The sequence below is a fragment of the Gouania willdenowi genome, chromosome 6, assembly GCF_900634775.1.
Source record: "Gouania willdenowi chromosome 6, fGouWil2.1, whole genome shotgun sequence".
Classification (NCBI taxonomy): Eukaryota; Metazoa; Chordata; class Actinopteri; order Blenniiformes; family Gobiesocidae; genus Gouania; species Gouania willdenowi.
The window spans coordinates 14,792,087-14,810,704 of NC_041049.1; the positions used below are offsets into that span (position 1 = coordinate 14,792,087).

The 18,618-nt window shown below is 40.0% G+C and overlaps 1 protein-coding gene across 1 annotated transcript in view; it reads right to left on the minus strand.

The window, feature by feature from the left end:
- cntn1b (contactin 1b) overlaps nucleotides 1–17,068 on the minus strand; it is a 30,767-nt gene extending 13,699 nt beyond the window's left edge. The window contains exons 1-15 of the mRNA XM_028449706.1: nucleotides 16,903–17,068; nucleotides 12,874–12,949; nucleotides 12,745–12,780; nucleotides 12,538–12,664; nucleotides 12,227–12,408; nucleotides 11,881–11,976; nucleotides 11,416–11,628; nucleotides 11,245–11,344; nucleotides 9,581–9,765; nucleotides 9,281–9,405; nucleotides 9,063–9,180; nucleotides 8,324–8,474; nucleotides 7,253–7,380; nucleotides 5,174–5,346; nucleotides 4,940–5,063 (exon numbers count right to left, since the gene is read on the minus strand). Coding sequence (XP_028305507.1) covers nucleotides 4,940–5,063; nucleotides 5,174–5,346; nucleotides 7,253–7,380; nucleotides 8,324–8,474; nucleotides 9,063–9,180; nucleotides 9,281–9,405; nucleotides 9,581–9,765; nucleotides 11,245–11,344; nucleotides 11,416–11,628; nucleotides 11,881–11,976; nucleotides 12,227–12,408; nucleotides 12,538–12,664; nucleotides 12,745–12,780; nucleotides 12,874–12,928 — 1,813 coding nt within the window. The 5' untranslated portion in view covers nucleotides 12,929–12,949; nucleotides 16,903–17,068. The remainder of the gene's footprint in view (nucleotides 1–4,939; nucleotides 5,064–5,173; nucleotides 5,347–7,252; nucleotides 7,381–8,323; nucleotides 8,475–9,062; nucleotides 9,181–9,280; nucleotides 9,406–9,580; nucleotides 9,766–11,244; nucleotides 11,345–11,415; nucleotides 11,629–11,880; nucleotides 11,977–12,226; nucleotides 12,409–12,537; nucleotides 12,665–12,744; nucleotides 12,781–12,873; nucleotides 12,950–16,902) is intronic.
- Between the last annotated feature and the right edge of the window lie 1,550 nt (nucleotides 17,069–18,618).

Sequence of the window (18,618 nt, forward strand, 5' to 3'; positions counted from 1 at the left end):
ACCCAGTTGCAAGAGCCTTTCCGCCCTGTCTGCGCTCAGTCGCGGCTTGTGAGGCTGCTGTGTCCTCAGTTCGTGAAATCACTGGCTATGCTTCCCTGCATCTCCATGTGTTTCACTGTGTCACCTCCATTCTGAGAGACATGCAGACCTCACACGTCTCAGCGGCCCGCTGGCTCAAGTACCACACTACCCTGTTGGGTCTTCCTGATGTGCATGTCCGCCGTTGTTCTACTTTGAACCCTGCTACTCTCCTACCTCTCCCGGAGGATGGAGAGCCTCACTCTTGCATTGCTGCTCTCTCTCAGGTCCTGGTTCCTCGCCCTGACCTCTCCTCTGTCCCTCTCACTAACTCTGACTACATTTTCTACGTGGATGGCTCTGCATCCCGGGACCCTGACACCGGGACTAACAAAGTGGGCTTTGCTGTTGTTTCTGACTTAGCCACTGTTTCCTCTTCCTCGCTCCCTTCTCACTACTCCGCTCAAGCCGCCGAACTCTGTGCTCTCACCGAGGCGTGCCGCCAGGCCTCAGGTATGTCCGCTACAATCTACACTGACTCTCGCTATGCCTTTGGGGTGGTGCATGACTTTGGGGCGCTCTGGAAACAGCGTGGGTTTCTCAAATCTGATGGCTCTCCTATCCTTCACTCTACCCTTGTGTCTGCTCTTCTCGATGCTATTCAGCTACCTTCCTCTGTTGCTGTTTGCAAATGTGCAGCTCACTCCTCTGCTACTGACAACGTCTCTCGTGGTAATGCACGCGCTGACGCGGCGGCCAAGTCTGCGGCCCGCACATGTGTTCCTCCCTCTTCTTCCTTTCTCTCCACTCCTCAACCGGTCGCCTCTCTGTCTGAACTCTCCGCCTTTGTCACACCAGCCGACCGCCACAAATGGCAGGCCTCAGACTGTCACCAGGTGAGTGGGGTTTGGTACGGCCCCGATTCAAAACCTTGCCTACCGACTGCTCTTTTCCCTGCTTATGCTAAATTGACACACGGTCAAGCCCATGTGTCAAAGGGTGGTATGATATCAGCTGTTCAGACAGTGTGGTACACAAAGGGATTTTCTTCCTTTGCAGCTGAGTTTTGTCAGAAATGTATGATCTGTGCTAAAAACAACCCAGGCAGAAAGAAACCTTTGACTAGCCAGACAGCCCATCCTCAGCCATCCATGCCCTTCCACCACTTGCAGATGGATTTTGTTGAGCTAACACCATGTGAAGGAAAGAAGCACTGTCTGGTCATCATGGACATGTTCTCTAAATGGGTAGAGGCCTTTCCAACCAAACACCAGACAGCCACAGCAGTAACCAAAGCACTACTAACTGACATCATTCCTAGGTGGGGCATTCCATACAAAATCTCTTCTGATAACGGCACACATTTTGCCAGCCAAGTGATAACAGAGTTGGGACTAAGATTAGACATGGATCTTAGAAAACACTGCAGCTATCACCCTGAGTCCGCTGGGGCCGTAGAAAGAGCTAACGGTACTCTGAAAAACAAGTTGAACAAGTGCATGGACCAGACAGGGCTGAACTGGATCAAAGCTTTACCGCTTGTCCTCCTTCAAATGAGACAACAGGTTCATCCAAAGTCTAAACTTTAACCCTTTGAAATCCTTTTTGGACGCCCACCCAATGTGGGTTTATCCCCCTCAGTTTCATCCTGGGCTGAGACAGCGCTCCAGGACGACAGTTTGATAAAATACTGTGCACAACTCTCTACGATTCTTACTCTCAACAGGTCCAGAGTACGAGCGGCCCTCCCACTGCCCTGAAAGTTGCAACGAAGGGCAGAAGAAAAGTCCCCGGGGTTACAAGCTAATCTTTCTAACGGGGCATATGATCTGGTGAAACCTTTGAAATCCAACCTTGAGGACATCGTGGGAGATCACAAGCATTTTCCCGCTGTGATGAAGAGGTCACGAGCCCCTCTGTTTATGCCCCAGGAGCAGGCTGGAATTATGCCACTATTCTGTCGTTTCATGTCACTCGTGTTCTGGTCATCGATTGGCGCGATGGTCCTGTCCGCGGTTCCAGTACTCCTCTGGCTCCTGGCCTCCAGGGGGACAATCGAGGACACTGGACTTGAACCAATGAATGCAAGTGTTGTTCCTAATGTGAATGATTCTTTTTACAGGGTGACTAATGCAAGCAGAAATAGACGCTGGATAAACGATATCGTCCTGCACGACACTTTAGCCGCGACCAATGTTACTCATCCGTTTTTCACAAACACCTGGTACCGATACGCGCACTATCAAGCTAAAAGTAGGGGCCTATCCAACTGTTATGTTTGTTCTTACATGCCTGTGTCATCAACACATCCCCGCTTAACCGCGATACCAATGGATGCTTCCGACTCCTTTTGTTATTTGTCTTACTCTAACTTCGGCATGGGGGACCCCAACCGTTGTTCTAAACAGCCAGTAAAAAAACTGACTATACTGCGCGATGATACATCTTCCGCTATGTATGTAGATTACACGCGAACCACACTTTTTCCCTTCTGTTTCGCCAGAAACGGAACTCGCAAACTAGGCCAGATTCCCGGTCACAATTGCAATTACACTATGGGCCCTGAATGCGACACCGCACATAATTCGCACACCTGTGCCCACGTTCATACACCCGGGACTAATGGCACGTTCAATTTAGCAAAAGGGTTTTGGCTATGCGGTTACAGACTGTATACACACCTTTCCCCCAACTGGGATGGGGTGTGTGCACCCGTGCATGTGACTGATCACACATACGTAGTCTCAACTATTCCCCTTTCGTCACGACGTAAACGCGAATCACACACTCCTTTGGGTTTTGATCCACACGACGCAATCTGGGGCACGGACGTTCCCCCCGAACATAAACTGTGGACGACAGGCCAGAAGGTTACTCTTTCGCTGTTCCCCTGGGCGGGTGTGGGCAAAACACTGCTGCACGTCGAAACCTTAGACTACAGTTTAAGTCTTTCGTTAACGCATCATTTTTGGCCCTTACTGGCCTCTCGGGGGAGGTCACGAATATACGTTTAATGGTCCTGCAAAATAGAATGGTTCTAGACCTACAGACCGCGGCCAAAGGAGGCGTTTGCGCAATGGTAGGTGCATCTTGTTGCAGCTTTATCCCAGATAACACGGCAGACGGTCAGATCATAGCAGAGGCAGTCAAAAACATTTCCAGGCTACGCGATGCCATGAATAAGGATAGCTTGGCCGGACCGGATTGGTTTTCCACTCTACTTGCAGGCTGGCGCCCTCTCTTGGTTAAGATCGCTATTACACTGGTGTCAGTTCTTCTTCTTCTCTGTTGCGGTATACCGATCTTGCGTCGTATGGTAGAGGGTTTAGTCCAGAGCGCTTTCCCAAGCCGGCACGTCCGCATAACCGTTCCAGAGATGGAGATCCAGCCTGAGGTGTTTATGATGCATGTTTTTGATTCTGATGATGACTCTGCTTAGTGATGCCACCTACACATGTTGTTTTATTTGTTGTGCTATGCTATGCTATGCTGACTGACATTGTTTTTGCCATGTGTATTTTCGCTATTAGTGATATATATAGTCCATATTCATTGCCGTGATCGCCAATGATTTTAGTTGCTAAGGGTATTTGATTTTATTGTGATGGCCTCGTCTCACGTAATATTCATTATGTGTTTATGGGGTTCTTTGACTTTTCCTCCTTTTTCTTGCTCCAACTTTGGGGATGCCTGTGTCCCCTGAAAAAAAATAATGCTTATATCCATAGTGTTATAACGGTGTCAATATCATTTGTCCTACGGACCAGGAGGTTGCTAAAATTACACTAATTTTGATTAATGTTTTATGTGTTTTGGGCTGTGCTTTGCTAAAGATAAACAACTTACTAATTAATTTCGCTTTTTTTGTGTTGGACTTTGTCCAAAAAGAGTGGATTGTTGGGGCAGAATAATTAGTTATGCTTAATAATATAATTACTTATATATTTTAATCCTTAAGCCTTGGGGTGTAACTTTTCATTGTGTGATTTCTCATGTCTTCAACTTTAACTTGTCTTCACTCTGGGTCAGAACAGCCTGTCCAAAGTTCCAAAACAACCACAAGGACAGACACACACACTCACATAGCACACCCCATACACATTCATTCATTCACACAAACACATAGTTCGCACACACCTCCGTTTCCATAGCAATCAGATAACGGGGAGCGAACTGTTTTGACTCGAGGAGTAAAACTGTCTCTCTTTCCATCTCCTGCCCTCCCTCCTTCTCCCTGTCTCTATCCCTATCTCTCGGGGGGGGGGAGGAGGGAGGGGGGGAACTAAGGGGAGATATACGTGGCTTTAATATTGTGTCTCGTCACTCTGTCTTTGGATCGCCTGGCCAGGGGGTCACCATTTTTGTTTCCACTTTGTATTCTTTTATTTAGTTTAGAATAAAATCATTTTTTATTAATTCACCAACTCTTCAGTCTGGTCATCACTTGCCAACGCAGAGGGTGTCATACAGCCAAAACGAGGTAACCTTCCTTTTTTCCACCTTAACACTGTGCAACATGCATTTCACAGCATGCCTGTCAAAAGAAAAGTTTCTTTCAAAATAAAAGACAAGTCCAACATGAGAGACAATAAGTATTTATTTAATTTTGTCCAGCTGTCCACTACCCACTCAATATAGGTCCGCGACCCACCTTTGGGTCCCGACCCACCATTAGAGAATCACTGGTTTAGAATACAGTTATTTGAGATAATGTGTGGTTTTTAATTTAAAAAGAGTAATAATTAAACTTTTATATGTGTATGTATATATATATATATGATTTTAATCAGTAATTACTAGACATTTTAGGCGACCCCATTGGCACCCCAACAATGTTGAAAAACACTGGATTAAGCTATCAGATCACTGGAAAATATCAGTGAATTATGAAGGGAAGAAAAGCATCAAAGCCAAGACTAACCAACAACTTTAAGGTCAGCATAAGCTGAGTCATTGTCCACGACGGTCTGAGCTGTGCAGATGTAGCGACCTTCATGCCAAATCTGTGCATTCTTTATCCGAAGATCACCACTACCATCGTTACTCTAGCAACAGGGAACAAAAACAGGAAGAAAATGTTTTGGTCAATCCCAGATCGGCAATATGTGACAGAACTGCCATGTTAACTATTTTAAAAAGATTTGAATCATCTTACCATGACACGTTCGTAGTGCTGCCATTCAGAATCAAAGTCGATCACCCTGAAGTCTACGGACCAGATGAATGTGATGTCCAGCATGGGGTCATATGACGCAGCACATTGCAGGATGATCTCGTCCCCTACTTTGACCTCAGAGTCCTCTGGAGCTACAGTGAGGCTGGTTGCCTCTGTGTTCAACAATCACACAATTTGAGTTCAATCTTTAAATGAATACAAGATTTAAAAACTATTTCTGTAAATTGAATGTTTAAATTAATGCTAATAATGATCAGAGGTGTAAAGAATACTGATATATCTACTCAAGTAAAAGTACTGCTACTTGATTGAAATTGTACTCGAGTACAAGTAAAAAGTAGCTCAATTAAAAAGTACTCAAAGTAAAAGTTACCAGTAACTTTCACCTCCCACGTTTATTCTTAAATCTTTCCCTGGTTCCCTTGCACATTTGGTACTATTTTTTAATCTGTATAGAATAAAAGTTTCTCAAAATTTACAATTCTTTTTTTTTTTTTGAAACACCAATGAATTCAATACAAAATAAAAACAATTCTCAGGCTCTAAGCATTACTAAATCTATGAACTCTAAAACTCAGAAAATAACCTCCATTCAATTCTGTTTTGGCGCCGTGCATTACGTTTAATCTGACTGGTCGGCTATGATGTGATGCATTTGATTGTTGTCTGGTTATTTTATTTTTTGTAGTTTCAAAATGTCGGATCATTTTAAAACAAAAATAATAATTGACTCAATAATGGTTGGATGTAGAAAATGTAACAAATGACTTCACTTCTTTTAAAACGTACTTAAGTACAAGTAAAATGACTGATTTAGAAATACAGTCCCCTCCAAAAGTATTGGAAAGGCAAAGTCAATTCCTTTGTTTTTGTTGTATACTGAATACATTTGGGTTTCAGATCAAAACATGAATATGAGACAAAAGTTCCAAATTCCAGCTTTTATTTTATGGTATTTACATCTATATGTGTTAAACAACTCAGGACAGAGCACCTTTTGTTTGAACCCACCCAATTTTCAAGTAAGCACAAGTATTGGAACGGGACTTTGGTTAAGGTTAGGCAAGTGCAACAACCTGGTTAAGGTTAGACATTTAAACTTGTTTAAAGTTAGAAAAGTAACACAACTTGGCTATGTTTAGTAGAGTAAAACAACGTTGGTTATGTTGTTGTGTTTATATGTAAGAGAAAAATGGCCTAAGTCAAGGAATATTCGGCCTAAGTCACTTTCATTTGTTATGCAATCAATGTTGTCTTACTTTTTTTGGAAACTTGTTCACACATCTGGTTGAACTTTCTGTTACAATATCAATAAAAATTACCAATGTGCTTGCGAAAAAATGTGTTTTTTCTTGTTTTCCGAAAATGTACAAATATGACTTAGGCAACTATGCTATTAGGCTAACGATATGACTGATGGGTGTCTGTAGTTGCTCAGGTGTTGCCTTTTAGATTGACTGCTTAAACATTAAATAGTTCTTGTTTTTGGCTTTGGGTTTCACCTGTGAAAACTGCGTTTGCTGTTAAGCAAACATGAAGACCTGTCATGAAGAGCTGTCTATGCGAGAAAAGTAAACCATTTTGAAGCTGAGAGAAGAGGGAAAAATAATCAGAGCTATTGCACAAACATTGGGTATAGCCAATGCAACAATTTAGAATGTCCTGAAAAAGAAAGAAACTACTGGTGTACTGAGCAACAGACATCAAACAGGTAGTCCGAGGGCATCAAAAGCAGTTGGTGAAGAAACACCCAAAGACAACAGTCAGTGACATCACTGCCAACCTCCACAGGGCAGGGGTGAAGGTTTCACAATCCACTGTTCCGGAAGACTTTGAGAGAAGAAACATTGAGGCCATACCACAAGATGCAAACCACTCATCGGCAAAAAGAAACGGAAGGCCATATTGAATTTTGCAAAGAAGTACAGAGATGAGCCACAAAAGTTTTGGAACGAAGTTTTACTCAAAAAAGTACAAGCACCAAAAAAGCAACTCAATTACAGTAACGTGAGTACTTGTAATCTATTACTTTCATCTCTGATAATGATGCACACTAACCTGTGATGGTCAGATATCCAGAGCTGTTTGACTTCCCTCTGTCGTTTTCAGCAAAGCAGGTGTATTGTCCTTCATCAAACTTGGTGGCGTTTAGGATCTCCAGACTGCCGTCCAAGCCGATGGAAATACTGGAAATTACAATATTTCTTTTTAAAACCCTCCAAAAACATTTGATCAAAGAGAACAAAAACTCTAAAGTTTTCCTTTGGTTTCCTGATCAAATCTTTGGTAACACTAGCTTGTATTAGAATGTAAATTTTTTTTTTTTTTTACATGATTTCAGTCAATATGCGTCATTTTACATACAAACATATCTTTCTAGATTTGGTAACTTAGTTTCTATAATGTTCTCATCCTCCATCCAGAAGTAGAGTTAAGAACATTTGGTAACACTTTACACTTTAAAGTTTTATACATAAGGATGTCATTAGCTGTCATTAGCATGAATAAGATGTCATGAAGGCTGTCATTAAGCGTCGTTCGTTACTCTAACCCACATGTGTCAAACTCAAGGCCCGGGGGCCAAAAAGTTGAGAGCATCAAATTCGGCTCGCTCGAGAAAATAAAAATGATAGAACAAACAAGGACACCTTTTGTAAATGATAAACTAATTTAGTTGTAGATATCTCAGCCCTTCCAAATACAAAAAATGCAATAAAGCTCAGTTTTCCAGTTCTAAAAGTCATTTTTAATCTGAAATTGTTAAAAGAACTCTAAATTTTTCCAAAATCTGGCAAATTTTCCTCAAATTATTCCATGAAATTTCTCCAAATTCCCAAAATCAGTTAAAATTAAGTGAAGATCCTGCAGGGACTAATAGACTCATATATATATATATATATATGAGTTCAGTCCCTGAACTAAAACGATTATGACGCCCTAACCCCTAACCCCTAACCCTACCAGATCCCTCCACCAAAAGATGCCACCATAGCTTCAAAGGTGTCATAATTTAGCGAACGACACTTAATTCCAGCCTTCCCTGACACCTTATGCTAATAACAGATAGTGACAATGTAGTGTCAGCCTTATGTATAAAACTTCAAATAAAGTGTGACCAACTCTTCTTACCGTGAATTGTTAAAAAGCAGCTCTTTGCCCTTTGTCCAGATAAAGCGAGGTCGAGGAGCCGCCCTGGGTTTGCACTCAATCAACACACGACCATCTTTAGCTCCAAGAAGCTCCTTCTTTATTGGGTTAAACTCGAACGTAGGAGCGCAGGCTGGAAAGAGTACATACAGTGTGGAGATGTTATTGAACACAATTGTTACACACAACTAGGGGTGTGAAAAAAAAACATTTCACAATATATCGCGTTTTTTTTCGGTGCCAATTTTAAATATTGTACATTATCAGTAACTCAGGGTGATTTATCCTTAATGTTCTGACTTACAGATGTTACAATGCCATCATTGTGTTGTCATGGTTACTTTGAGACTTCTCACAATAGTTTCAGAGAAAAGAAACATGTTGCACTTTATTTTATGATGGCAGTAACACTGCGTTTTCTTTTTTTCAGTGAAAATGTGCAAAAACACTAATAATAAATAATAAATAGGATGTTTTGAACCAAATAGTTTTGACTAAATTTGTCCTCTGAATGATCAATATCTTCTGATGAACATATACAGCAACTTGATTTTTCATCTCTATGTTTAATTGTGATATTAACTGGGTAGAATATTGCAATATATTGCCATACCGTGATAATATCGTATCGTCACCAAAGTATCATGATATGTATCGTATTGCAACATCCTTGCCAATACTCACCCCTATACACAACTGTTAAAGAACTCAGAAAGCTCACCGATGACACGCAGCTCAGCGTTGGCATATTTGATGCCCCAGTAGTTCTCTGCAATGCACTGGTACATTCCTGAGTCATCAAAAGTCAGACTAGAGAACTTCAGTTCTCCTTTACCATACTGGAAAAAACAAAGTGGTGGGCAATTCACGATTACTTCAAAGAAAACTAAATGTGCAGAATTAGTCATAGAAAGGCTTTAGTTTTTTTTTTTTTTTTACCATGTATCCATCTTTGTACCATCGGATGAAAGGAAATGGTTTTCCAGATGCCACACAGCGCATGGTGTGTTCAGAGCCAATGTCGATCTGAGTGTTGTTGATCGTCTCCGCCCATTCTGGTGCAGCTGAAATTACAATAGTGAAATGATGCACACACTGATGTGCATTTTTGAACCATCAACTTCAAACCACAATATACGTATAGACTCCCAGCAGCCTGAACCAAGTCGCTGCTTCTCTTACATCACACCAGCAAAGGGCTGCATCCCATTTATAGAAGATTCCCCTCAGCTCACTTACACTCCACATAAAGCCAGGCTTTGTGCCAGTCCTTTCCTTTAGTGTTGATGGCTTCACACTCATACCCTCCCACATCCTCATACTGGATATTGTAGAGATGAAGCACGGCTCCAGATTCACTGATCTCATGATTTGCTGGTAGGTCTGTGGCATCCACCTTCCTCCACACAATATGAGGGATGGGACTGAGGACACACAAAGGAGTTTAGTCGTGCACAACAGGACAGTATGACAATAAACAGATAATAATCCTATAGATAAACACTGTTTGTGTTCATTTTAATGACTAAACATGTTCATCATAGTTTTCGAAGCTTACATGTTTTAAAGTGCCCATAAAGAAACTAAAAATACATGTGAATAAAAACCAGGGTTGGGGTGAATTATAATTGTAATCACTTAATTGATAATTGATTACAATTATTACATAATTCTAATTGTAACTGAATTGAAATTATCTGTTGCTGTTGTAATCATAATTTAATTGTAACTGAGTTCAGATAATTGACTTTGTAATTGTAAATGTCATGGAAATTCTATTAAAACTTTCAATTACAATTTAATCAAATGCAAATCTGGGGAACCATGTTATAGTTCTATGGCTTACACATACGTAGTTAACAATTATTAAAACATGTTTCAAATTAAGTTTTCCCACGACCTCTTGAGGATCATTTTACACTTTTTTTTTTTTAAATTGAAATTAAGGGGTATACTGACAAAAAAAAGGGTCTGATGCTCACATCAAAAATATTTATATGAATAAGAAAGCCTAGAAAGGTAACCAAGAAATGAAAAAAAATTGGATGATAGATAATATGTTTTAGTGTATTTTACAGATGATTTAAGACATGGGTGAAAATATAATATAGTAAAGTTTTATGAAATTTTTTTTTTTAATTTTAATTATAGTTGGAAAAATGCTGCACGTAATCATGATTGGGTTGTACTGTAATTGAACCTGAATAATTGAAGACGTAATTTCAATTGAAAAATGTAATTGACCGCAACCCTGACAAAAACTACATGTATATATGTAGATATTTTCGCTAACCAATAAAAACGCAACTCTAATGTTTACATGGGACGAAATCAATCAGAACTGCATTTTTTTTCTAGACGGTATCCAATTAAAACTGACTTTATTGCATGGAAGGCGGGACAAGTCTGTAAGTGGTCCAATAGGAAGTAAGAGAATTGTGTTTGCAGACATAAGACGACTCATGTGATCGTGCACATCAAATTTGTTTACATGTATTTATAAACATTAATACCAACCCATATGAGGTTGATAAATGGTATTTAAAACTTAAAAAAAAAATAATCCACAAACTCTCTCTCATGCTCTGTATTTTAATTGACTATGTCTGTAAAACATTTAGTCGACTAAAATCTGACTAAATAGTCCTGATGACTAAATTCTGACTAAAACTAAATCAAAATTAACAGTGGTTTGTGATTGTCTATCTCACTTTATCCAAACTTATCTCATATATTGTCACCTCATCACATCTCATCTTAGCTCATCTTCTGTGGTATTTAATTGTTACCATGGTATCTTATTTTTAAATGTATGTTCAATCATTGCCATCAAATATATAAAGAATATATTTCCCTGTCCCTGACTTCTTTGAGGTAAACAGACTGAAGAGATAAAAGCTTACTTTCCAAGAGCGAAGCACTCCAAGGTGATGTTAGAAGCCAGCATGGCCGTCGTGTCTGGAAATTTGATCCTAATATCTGCAGGATACTTTCTTTCCTCACCTGAAGAGAAACACTGTCATTGTAAACTTAAGGTAACATTTTAAAACCACATTTGCAAGGGAATGACTCACCATCTTCAGAGGGTAAGGGAATGAGAGGGATGAACTTAGAGAAGACACTTTTCCCTAGAACGGGACTAGAAACAAAGCAGGAATAATTCCCAGCATCCTGCGCTTCCACCTTGGAGATGTACAAGTTCCCAGTCTTCTGAGAGACAAACCGACGGCGGTCTGTGTTCAGGAAAACTGGGAACTCGTTGAAGATCCATCGATAGGTCACTTCCTCTGAAGTGGAGAGGACAGAAAGTTAACTGTTTTAAACTGTATCCCAATCATACATACAACAGATAACTTCTTTATCAGACTTCTTTTCAAGTAAATATGTGTAGAGTCTGACATACATACTGGTTTAAAACACTATATTTACATTCAAATAAAAACAAAAATAATGCAATTCTATTTTCTGCTTCTCATTCTCTTTCTGAAAGGGAAACTTATTGGATTTGATGTCTGGTAAACACAACTATTTCTCCATACCAGGCCAGGCTTTTGGAGCGGCGCACATCAGAATTGCTCCTTGTCCTTCTTTGACATAAACAGGATCTCTTTCTTCATCAGGAAACTCCCCGAGGACTAGGGATGCCGATATGATTAATGTCAAACACCACATAATTTATTACATTAGGGTTAGATTTTAAAGTGTGTCACATAAATAGAGTGGTTTCATTAACCAAATTGTAAACTTGGCAAATTCACTAAGTCTAAAACTATGAAGGAAGTTCTATGTTTGCTACAAGTGAGTAGTAGAAGGAACCATTAACAAGGAATCTGAGTAAAATAAAACATAGAGCATCAGAATCTGGTGTGGTTTCTTAGTGCTCACATCCAAACTTGACTCTGGCCTCTTTACTGATGACGGTGCCGTATATATTCTTGGCCACACACACGTACGTCCCGGCGTGCTTCTTCTGTGTTGGGTTAGTGATAACTAGGTTCCCTCCGACCAGGCTGTAGTGCTCATCTGGTTGCTCCTTCAGCTTGATTTCCCAGTTATCACGGCGCCACCTGTCAAGCGCACCAGTTAAACACACCTGGATATTAACATTGAAAACTTGCATAGAGGATGCACAAATGTGAGGAGATGCAGGTACAGAAAATAGACTCAAAACACGGGAGATATGAATGGTATATTACCTGTATGAGGCTGGTGGGTTTGCTCGTGCTCTGCAGTTCATGGAAATTCTTCCATCTGGTGAGTCCTCAATATAAACCATATCCACGGGTTCTTCCTCAAAGATGGGCCCATAGCCCGTAGCGTCCTCTGACAACATTAACAACACAGTCAACTTCATTTCATAAATAAAGAAAAAAATACTTGTTTTCCCTATTCACTAAACTCACCTCCAAAAATCCTCGGCTCACGAAACAGGACTGCCACTGGTAAGCAGAACCATTGACGTGAGTTATCATGGTTTCATCACCTGAAGTATGTGGATGGTACATATTGTTTTAAGGCTCTTATTTTCTTACCTGTGTGGGAGATGAAGGAGGAGAAGGCCAGCAGCAGTAACGCAGTAGAAGCCATAGCGGTCAACAGACGGTCTCACTGCAGGTCAGATGGAAGATGTAAGAGAGACACAACAAGTGCATGGACAAGAGAAACACAACAAGTATGTAGACACGAGAGACACAGCAAGTATGTAGACACGAGAGACACAGCAAGTGCACGGACAGAAGAGACACAACAAGTACTTGGACAGAAGAGACACAACAAGTACTTGGACAGAAGAGACACAACAAGTGCATGATGTCACAGGAGAGACACAACAAGTACTTGGACACAAGAGACACAACAAGTACTTGGACAAGAGAAACACAACAAGTATGTGGACACGAGAGACACAACAAGTACTTGGACAGGAGAGAGAAGACAAGTAATTGGACAGGGCATAAAGTGGAAAAAAAAGATTGTATTCAGCTTGATTTAATAATTCAGGATTTATTTGAAAAATTCTGCTTCCTCGACAGTATGTCAGAACACTATGATGATCCCAACCTTTCCAATCCATGCAGCAGACGACATATTCCAATGAGCAAAATCCTAGTCAGTACAGGAGAGCTGAGCTCCTGGCACTGTGTATAAACTATGCATGACTTGAATGACTCAGCAGAATGAAGCAGACGGCAAGCACGGAGCGTGCACATCCAGCCACAGACACATGCACAGCAGGTCTGTGCAGTGTGAGCTGCAAATCCCAGAGCTGTCAATATTCACACTACGTACAGTCGCTCTGTGGTTTTCAGATGAGCCACTGCTGTGTTGTTACACATGCTAACACATCACATCAGCAGTTAGGCTAACAGTGCAGCTGTACGGAGCTGCTGCATTTTAGTTTCTGCTCACATTCTGTTTTAGGCTCATTCCTTGCTTCAACCAACTCATTTCAAATCAATATGTCATCAAGCAGCTCCACAGAAGGCTTGATGATGAGCAGGTGCAGAGCAAGGACAGATCTAAATCAGATAGCAATTAGTTATTATCTGACACACACATTCTGTCTAACAGTTTACTAGACTGGTGACTGGTTAGCCTTTAAAAGCCATTGAGCAGCTGAAGGTATATATTGAGAACAAATGAGGCTAAATATTACACATGACTCTGAAAGCAATTTTAACCAAGTGGAAAGAAAACAACAAACAACTTTTTTCGCCAATATGTAATTTGTTAAACGATACCTTCAAAGCGATACAGAGCTGAATCATAAAGCTGAATTAGTCATTGCACTCATTTAGAGCAACTTTAAATTAATCTTTTACACACATAATATGCCTTTATATTTGGAGATTTCAGCTAATCAGGATTATGATGACATCACATCAGGACTACTCTTAAACTTTACCATCCCAATGTTACTAATGAAGGAGAAACAGAGTGATCCTGACCAATCAGTTCTCTTGGAAAATGACTTGCCTAGTTTTAAAAGATCGTTGTTGGTGCAGATCTGACAGCTGCGTTTAAGAAACAGAGATTATTAATGGATAAATGCAATCCTTTAATTTACCGACGACATCCTTGAGGAAAAATATAGATTTACGTCTGAAGGACTGATCTACAGTCAGCTGTAGATCAGTCCGTATCGCGGACGGATCAAGTCATTCATTCATTCATACGTATGCTATAGTGAGGCTGACAGCATCAGCAGGAACATACTACAGTGAAACAATGTGCTCTCGTCCCAGTGTGTGTGTGATAAATTGAGGAGGACTAGCTGAACAGAAACTATAATGTAATACAGTGAAACTGATCAGAACGTTGTCCGTTTGTCAATCGATGGATTAATATTAGGGCTGAACGATTTTGGAAAATAATCTAATTGCGATTTATTTCTCAATAGTGCGATTTAATATGAACACAAGCAATAAATCAATCTGTTTCATAATAAACAATTTCAAATTTATTTAAACTTTAAACAAATATAAAATATACATTTTAAAGCACAGATTACAACAATAAAGCAAACAAATCTGGGGCTTAACTTCACTTTACGTTTCATGAAACATGTAAACATGTAGACTGCACTTCTTAAACAGGACAGTACAAGACAGGACAACAACAAAAAAAAATTCTAGCCTTTGCGATTAGAAAATCACGTTTTATGATATTACGATAATATTGCAAATGCAATTAATCGTTCAGCCCTAATTAATATTGTAGAATCTGACACTTTTACTCATGAATTTTTTTATTGTTCATATTTTCAAATAATTATTCATCAAGTGTGACATAAATTCCTCAACACAGTTTATCTGTGATTGGTCTGACACTGTAATCTCCACCCCTGACACAGGAGCACACACGCAGCCTGGTTGATATCACCTCGCTTAAGTGAGCATGTTTTTATCCTGCTTCGCAGGACAGGGGCTCTCTGACAGAGAATGTTTTGTTAGGTGAGCAGAGATATCCCGGATATACTTATCCAGCTTCGTAGTACAGTTCAGGCCCTGTAAGACTAAAATGTAATTGGATCGGAAAACAGGGGAAGACACAGAGAGCCAAGTGCACCCGATGCAGCTCATCCACATGCAGACACTGCAGCACTGGCTCCACTTGTGCACTCCTGATGACTCAACAATAATCCCACAACAGTGCACTGCAGGATGCAGGTCTAACAACAACAATGACGACAACAAGTCTTAAATCTGCAGCGTTTAAACAATGATAGGAAAGAAGTGAAGCTTGGTTCTGCATCTGGATGATCCTGGTGCAAAACAAAACTAGGGAATCTAAAGCCAGCTCAACATCCTACAATGATGAACAACATCTACTGATCACTTCATCTGATTTGTGCTTCCATGTGTTCCCATGGCAATAATCCCATGACAGATCCTCTTTGGATAAATCAGTGAAATTTAGGTCAGCACATGTATAAGCCTGGATCCGGGTAAAGTAACAATGTTGGCTGCATGCGGTGATGAACGGGCATGCTTGGATATGTTTTAATAGAACACAAAAAGCCCCCACAATTCTGACTAAAGAATTACCAGGTTACACTAGATTTAAGTTCTTATCCTTATTATTATGATGAGAAAACTCTAAATTCTCATCCATCCAGGCAACTGTTTTACAGGAAATGTAATTTGATCTCCAGACACTGTATCTTTGACTCCCGCACAATAACTCCCTTTGTCCTCTTTCCGAAAAATATGTTACAATCTCAACCATTCAGACGACTTTTCCAGGAAATGTATTTATACACATTAAAGTGATCAGCAGATGCCTCTGAAGTCATGGCAGTTGAGGGTCAAAACATGTCAGAAAATCAAAGCAGTATTAGTCGTATTTCCTGAAAAACCGTTTTTCTGAAAGTCCTTCAAACATAATTCGAAAAGAAGACAAAGATAATTTAATCTAGTTGTAAACACTGAAGTGAAGTGACTTGTCAGGGAACTGTTGTAGAAGGGTAAACACATAAATAAGGGATACAGTAAATCATATTATTATTTTTTTTTAAATGCAAGTAATGAAAAGTAATGTGCGATCATTTGCAACCGGAAATCAAGATGGTATTTATACATTGATTTAGAAAAGTTGTACTTTTAGAAATATATGAAAAATAATTTTGAACGTTCTGAGCACCGTTTTAGGGGATTTCTTGGTGTGATGCTGAAGGACAGACTGCAGTTCCTTTAAGGGTGTTGTCCTTTCCACTATCATCCACTGACAGTCCGTCCTTGACAGACACCAGCAGAGTTCACCTCGCCATCCGAGCACACACTTTCTGTCCTGCTTGCCTTTCTTTCGTGCACATTAAGAGGTAGTCAAAATAAAAATGAATTAAAAAGATAATTTAAAGAGGGGGAGAAAAAAAAACCCCACGCCGCGTCCTACGTCACCCTAAACCCAGTGACGCCCCGAGCGGCACCGGTCTGTCTCCGCTCTGCATTGCGGTACTTCGGGGTCGGTCCATTTCATTTCCAGCTTCCCAGCAACAGCAGCACAACTTCATTCCCTCATTTCAGTTACACTCCTGCATCGTTCACGTTTGTTGTCCATCTTACCTTTTAATGGGAGTGAGGGATTTCAGTCCCGTCCTGTCATGGCACATCTGGAGCAGAAGCGCATCATGGTGTGACCGAACGTCCCGTTCACTGCAACTTTTCTATTGGACGGAGAGGATGAGGAAGTCCGGGATGCAGCTCTGTGATTGGTCCGTTACAGGGATGGACGAGAGCATCCTGCACACTGACACAAGGATAAACCTAATGTGGAGAATGATTTAGGAGAGAGAGAGGCTGCATGGCTGGATCAACCACACACAGTCAACAACTGCACAGCATTTGAGGAAAAACTTAAATAAAAATAATAATAAAAATGACAGATAATGCAATGACAAATGATCTCACACAACCATGTGCTGTGCAACAAATATGACCTTCAGATCTATCAATTATTCATACCCAGCATGCACTACCTTCATCGTGCACCATAGAATAGATTACACATGCAAATTGTAAGATGTAGAAAAACAACACCACCAAAAAACAAAAAAAAACCCAGGTATCAATCTTTTTGGATATACTGTATGCTTTTATAGAGGTGAAAGTAATTGATTACAAATACTCACGTTACTGTAATTGAGTCGCTTTTATGGGTACTTTTTTTTTAAGTGTATTTCTAAATCAGTAATTGTACTTAAGTACTTTTTAAAAGAAGTAAAGTAATGTTACATTTCTACACCTAACCATTACTGAGTAAATCCTTGTTATTATTATTATTATTATTATTATTATTATTATTATTATTATTATTATTATTATTATTATTATTATTATTATTATTATTATTATTTATTTGTACCTTAAAGCACAGTACTGTACTGATTTCAGCAGTTTATGAATAATGCACATTGAACATAATCCATATGTTCTTATTTGTGACATTTGTGATCAACGCCCAGCCACTTTCTTGGGTTCAGGTTGGGTTTCTACATATTTCTACACATTTGGCATGGCACTGTTTTAGAGTTCATAAATTTAACTATACTTAGAATTTAATTTAAATTTTGAATTGAACTAGAACTGCAAGCAGTTATGAAAGGGGGCCAAGCCTTCCCGCGCGACTCGGCCCCCAGGTTTCGCGGAGCCGTAGAAGTACGTCACGAAGGATGACGGGCTCATGGCGAGCGTCAGGACACAGGCCAACGTGCGATTTGCTGTGAACAGGTGGATATGAAGTTGTGGAAGATGTGATTTAAAGTGTAAAAGCTACAGGCCAAAATGCGTTTTCACCCACATTAGCGCCACCTAGTGGTGCACTTTTTGGTTTGGGTGATCTGTGTGCTCTTCTGTGGTTACCCTGTAAATTTCACAGCCCTCAATATAGTACTTCAGCTGAAATAAAGGATTGTTTATTTATATGTTATTTAGTAATAAGCCACGCCCACTTTGACCAATTGCGATTAACTTCGAGATACGGTCCCAGGAGCGACCCAAGATCATACCCACCTAGTTTGGTAAAAATCGGTCTTGTCATTTATGAGATATACATTTCCCATATTTGCAGCACCCCCTAGTCGCGCAAATTATTAAAATTTTGCTTATACCCTTACAGTCACATGCCAACCAAGGATCTCAGATTTGGTGTTGTTAGCATTTATTTTGACCGAGATATGCAACAGTTATGTATTTTTATAGCGAGCTAGAAAAATTCACTCAGTAATTATTTGCGCATATTTTGAGCCAACAAAATTATTTTATCAACTATAGATCAGGTCC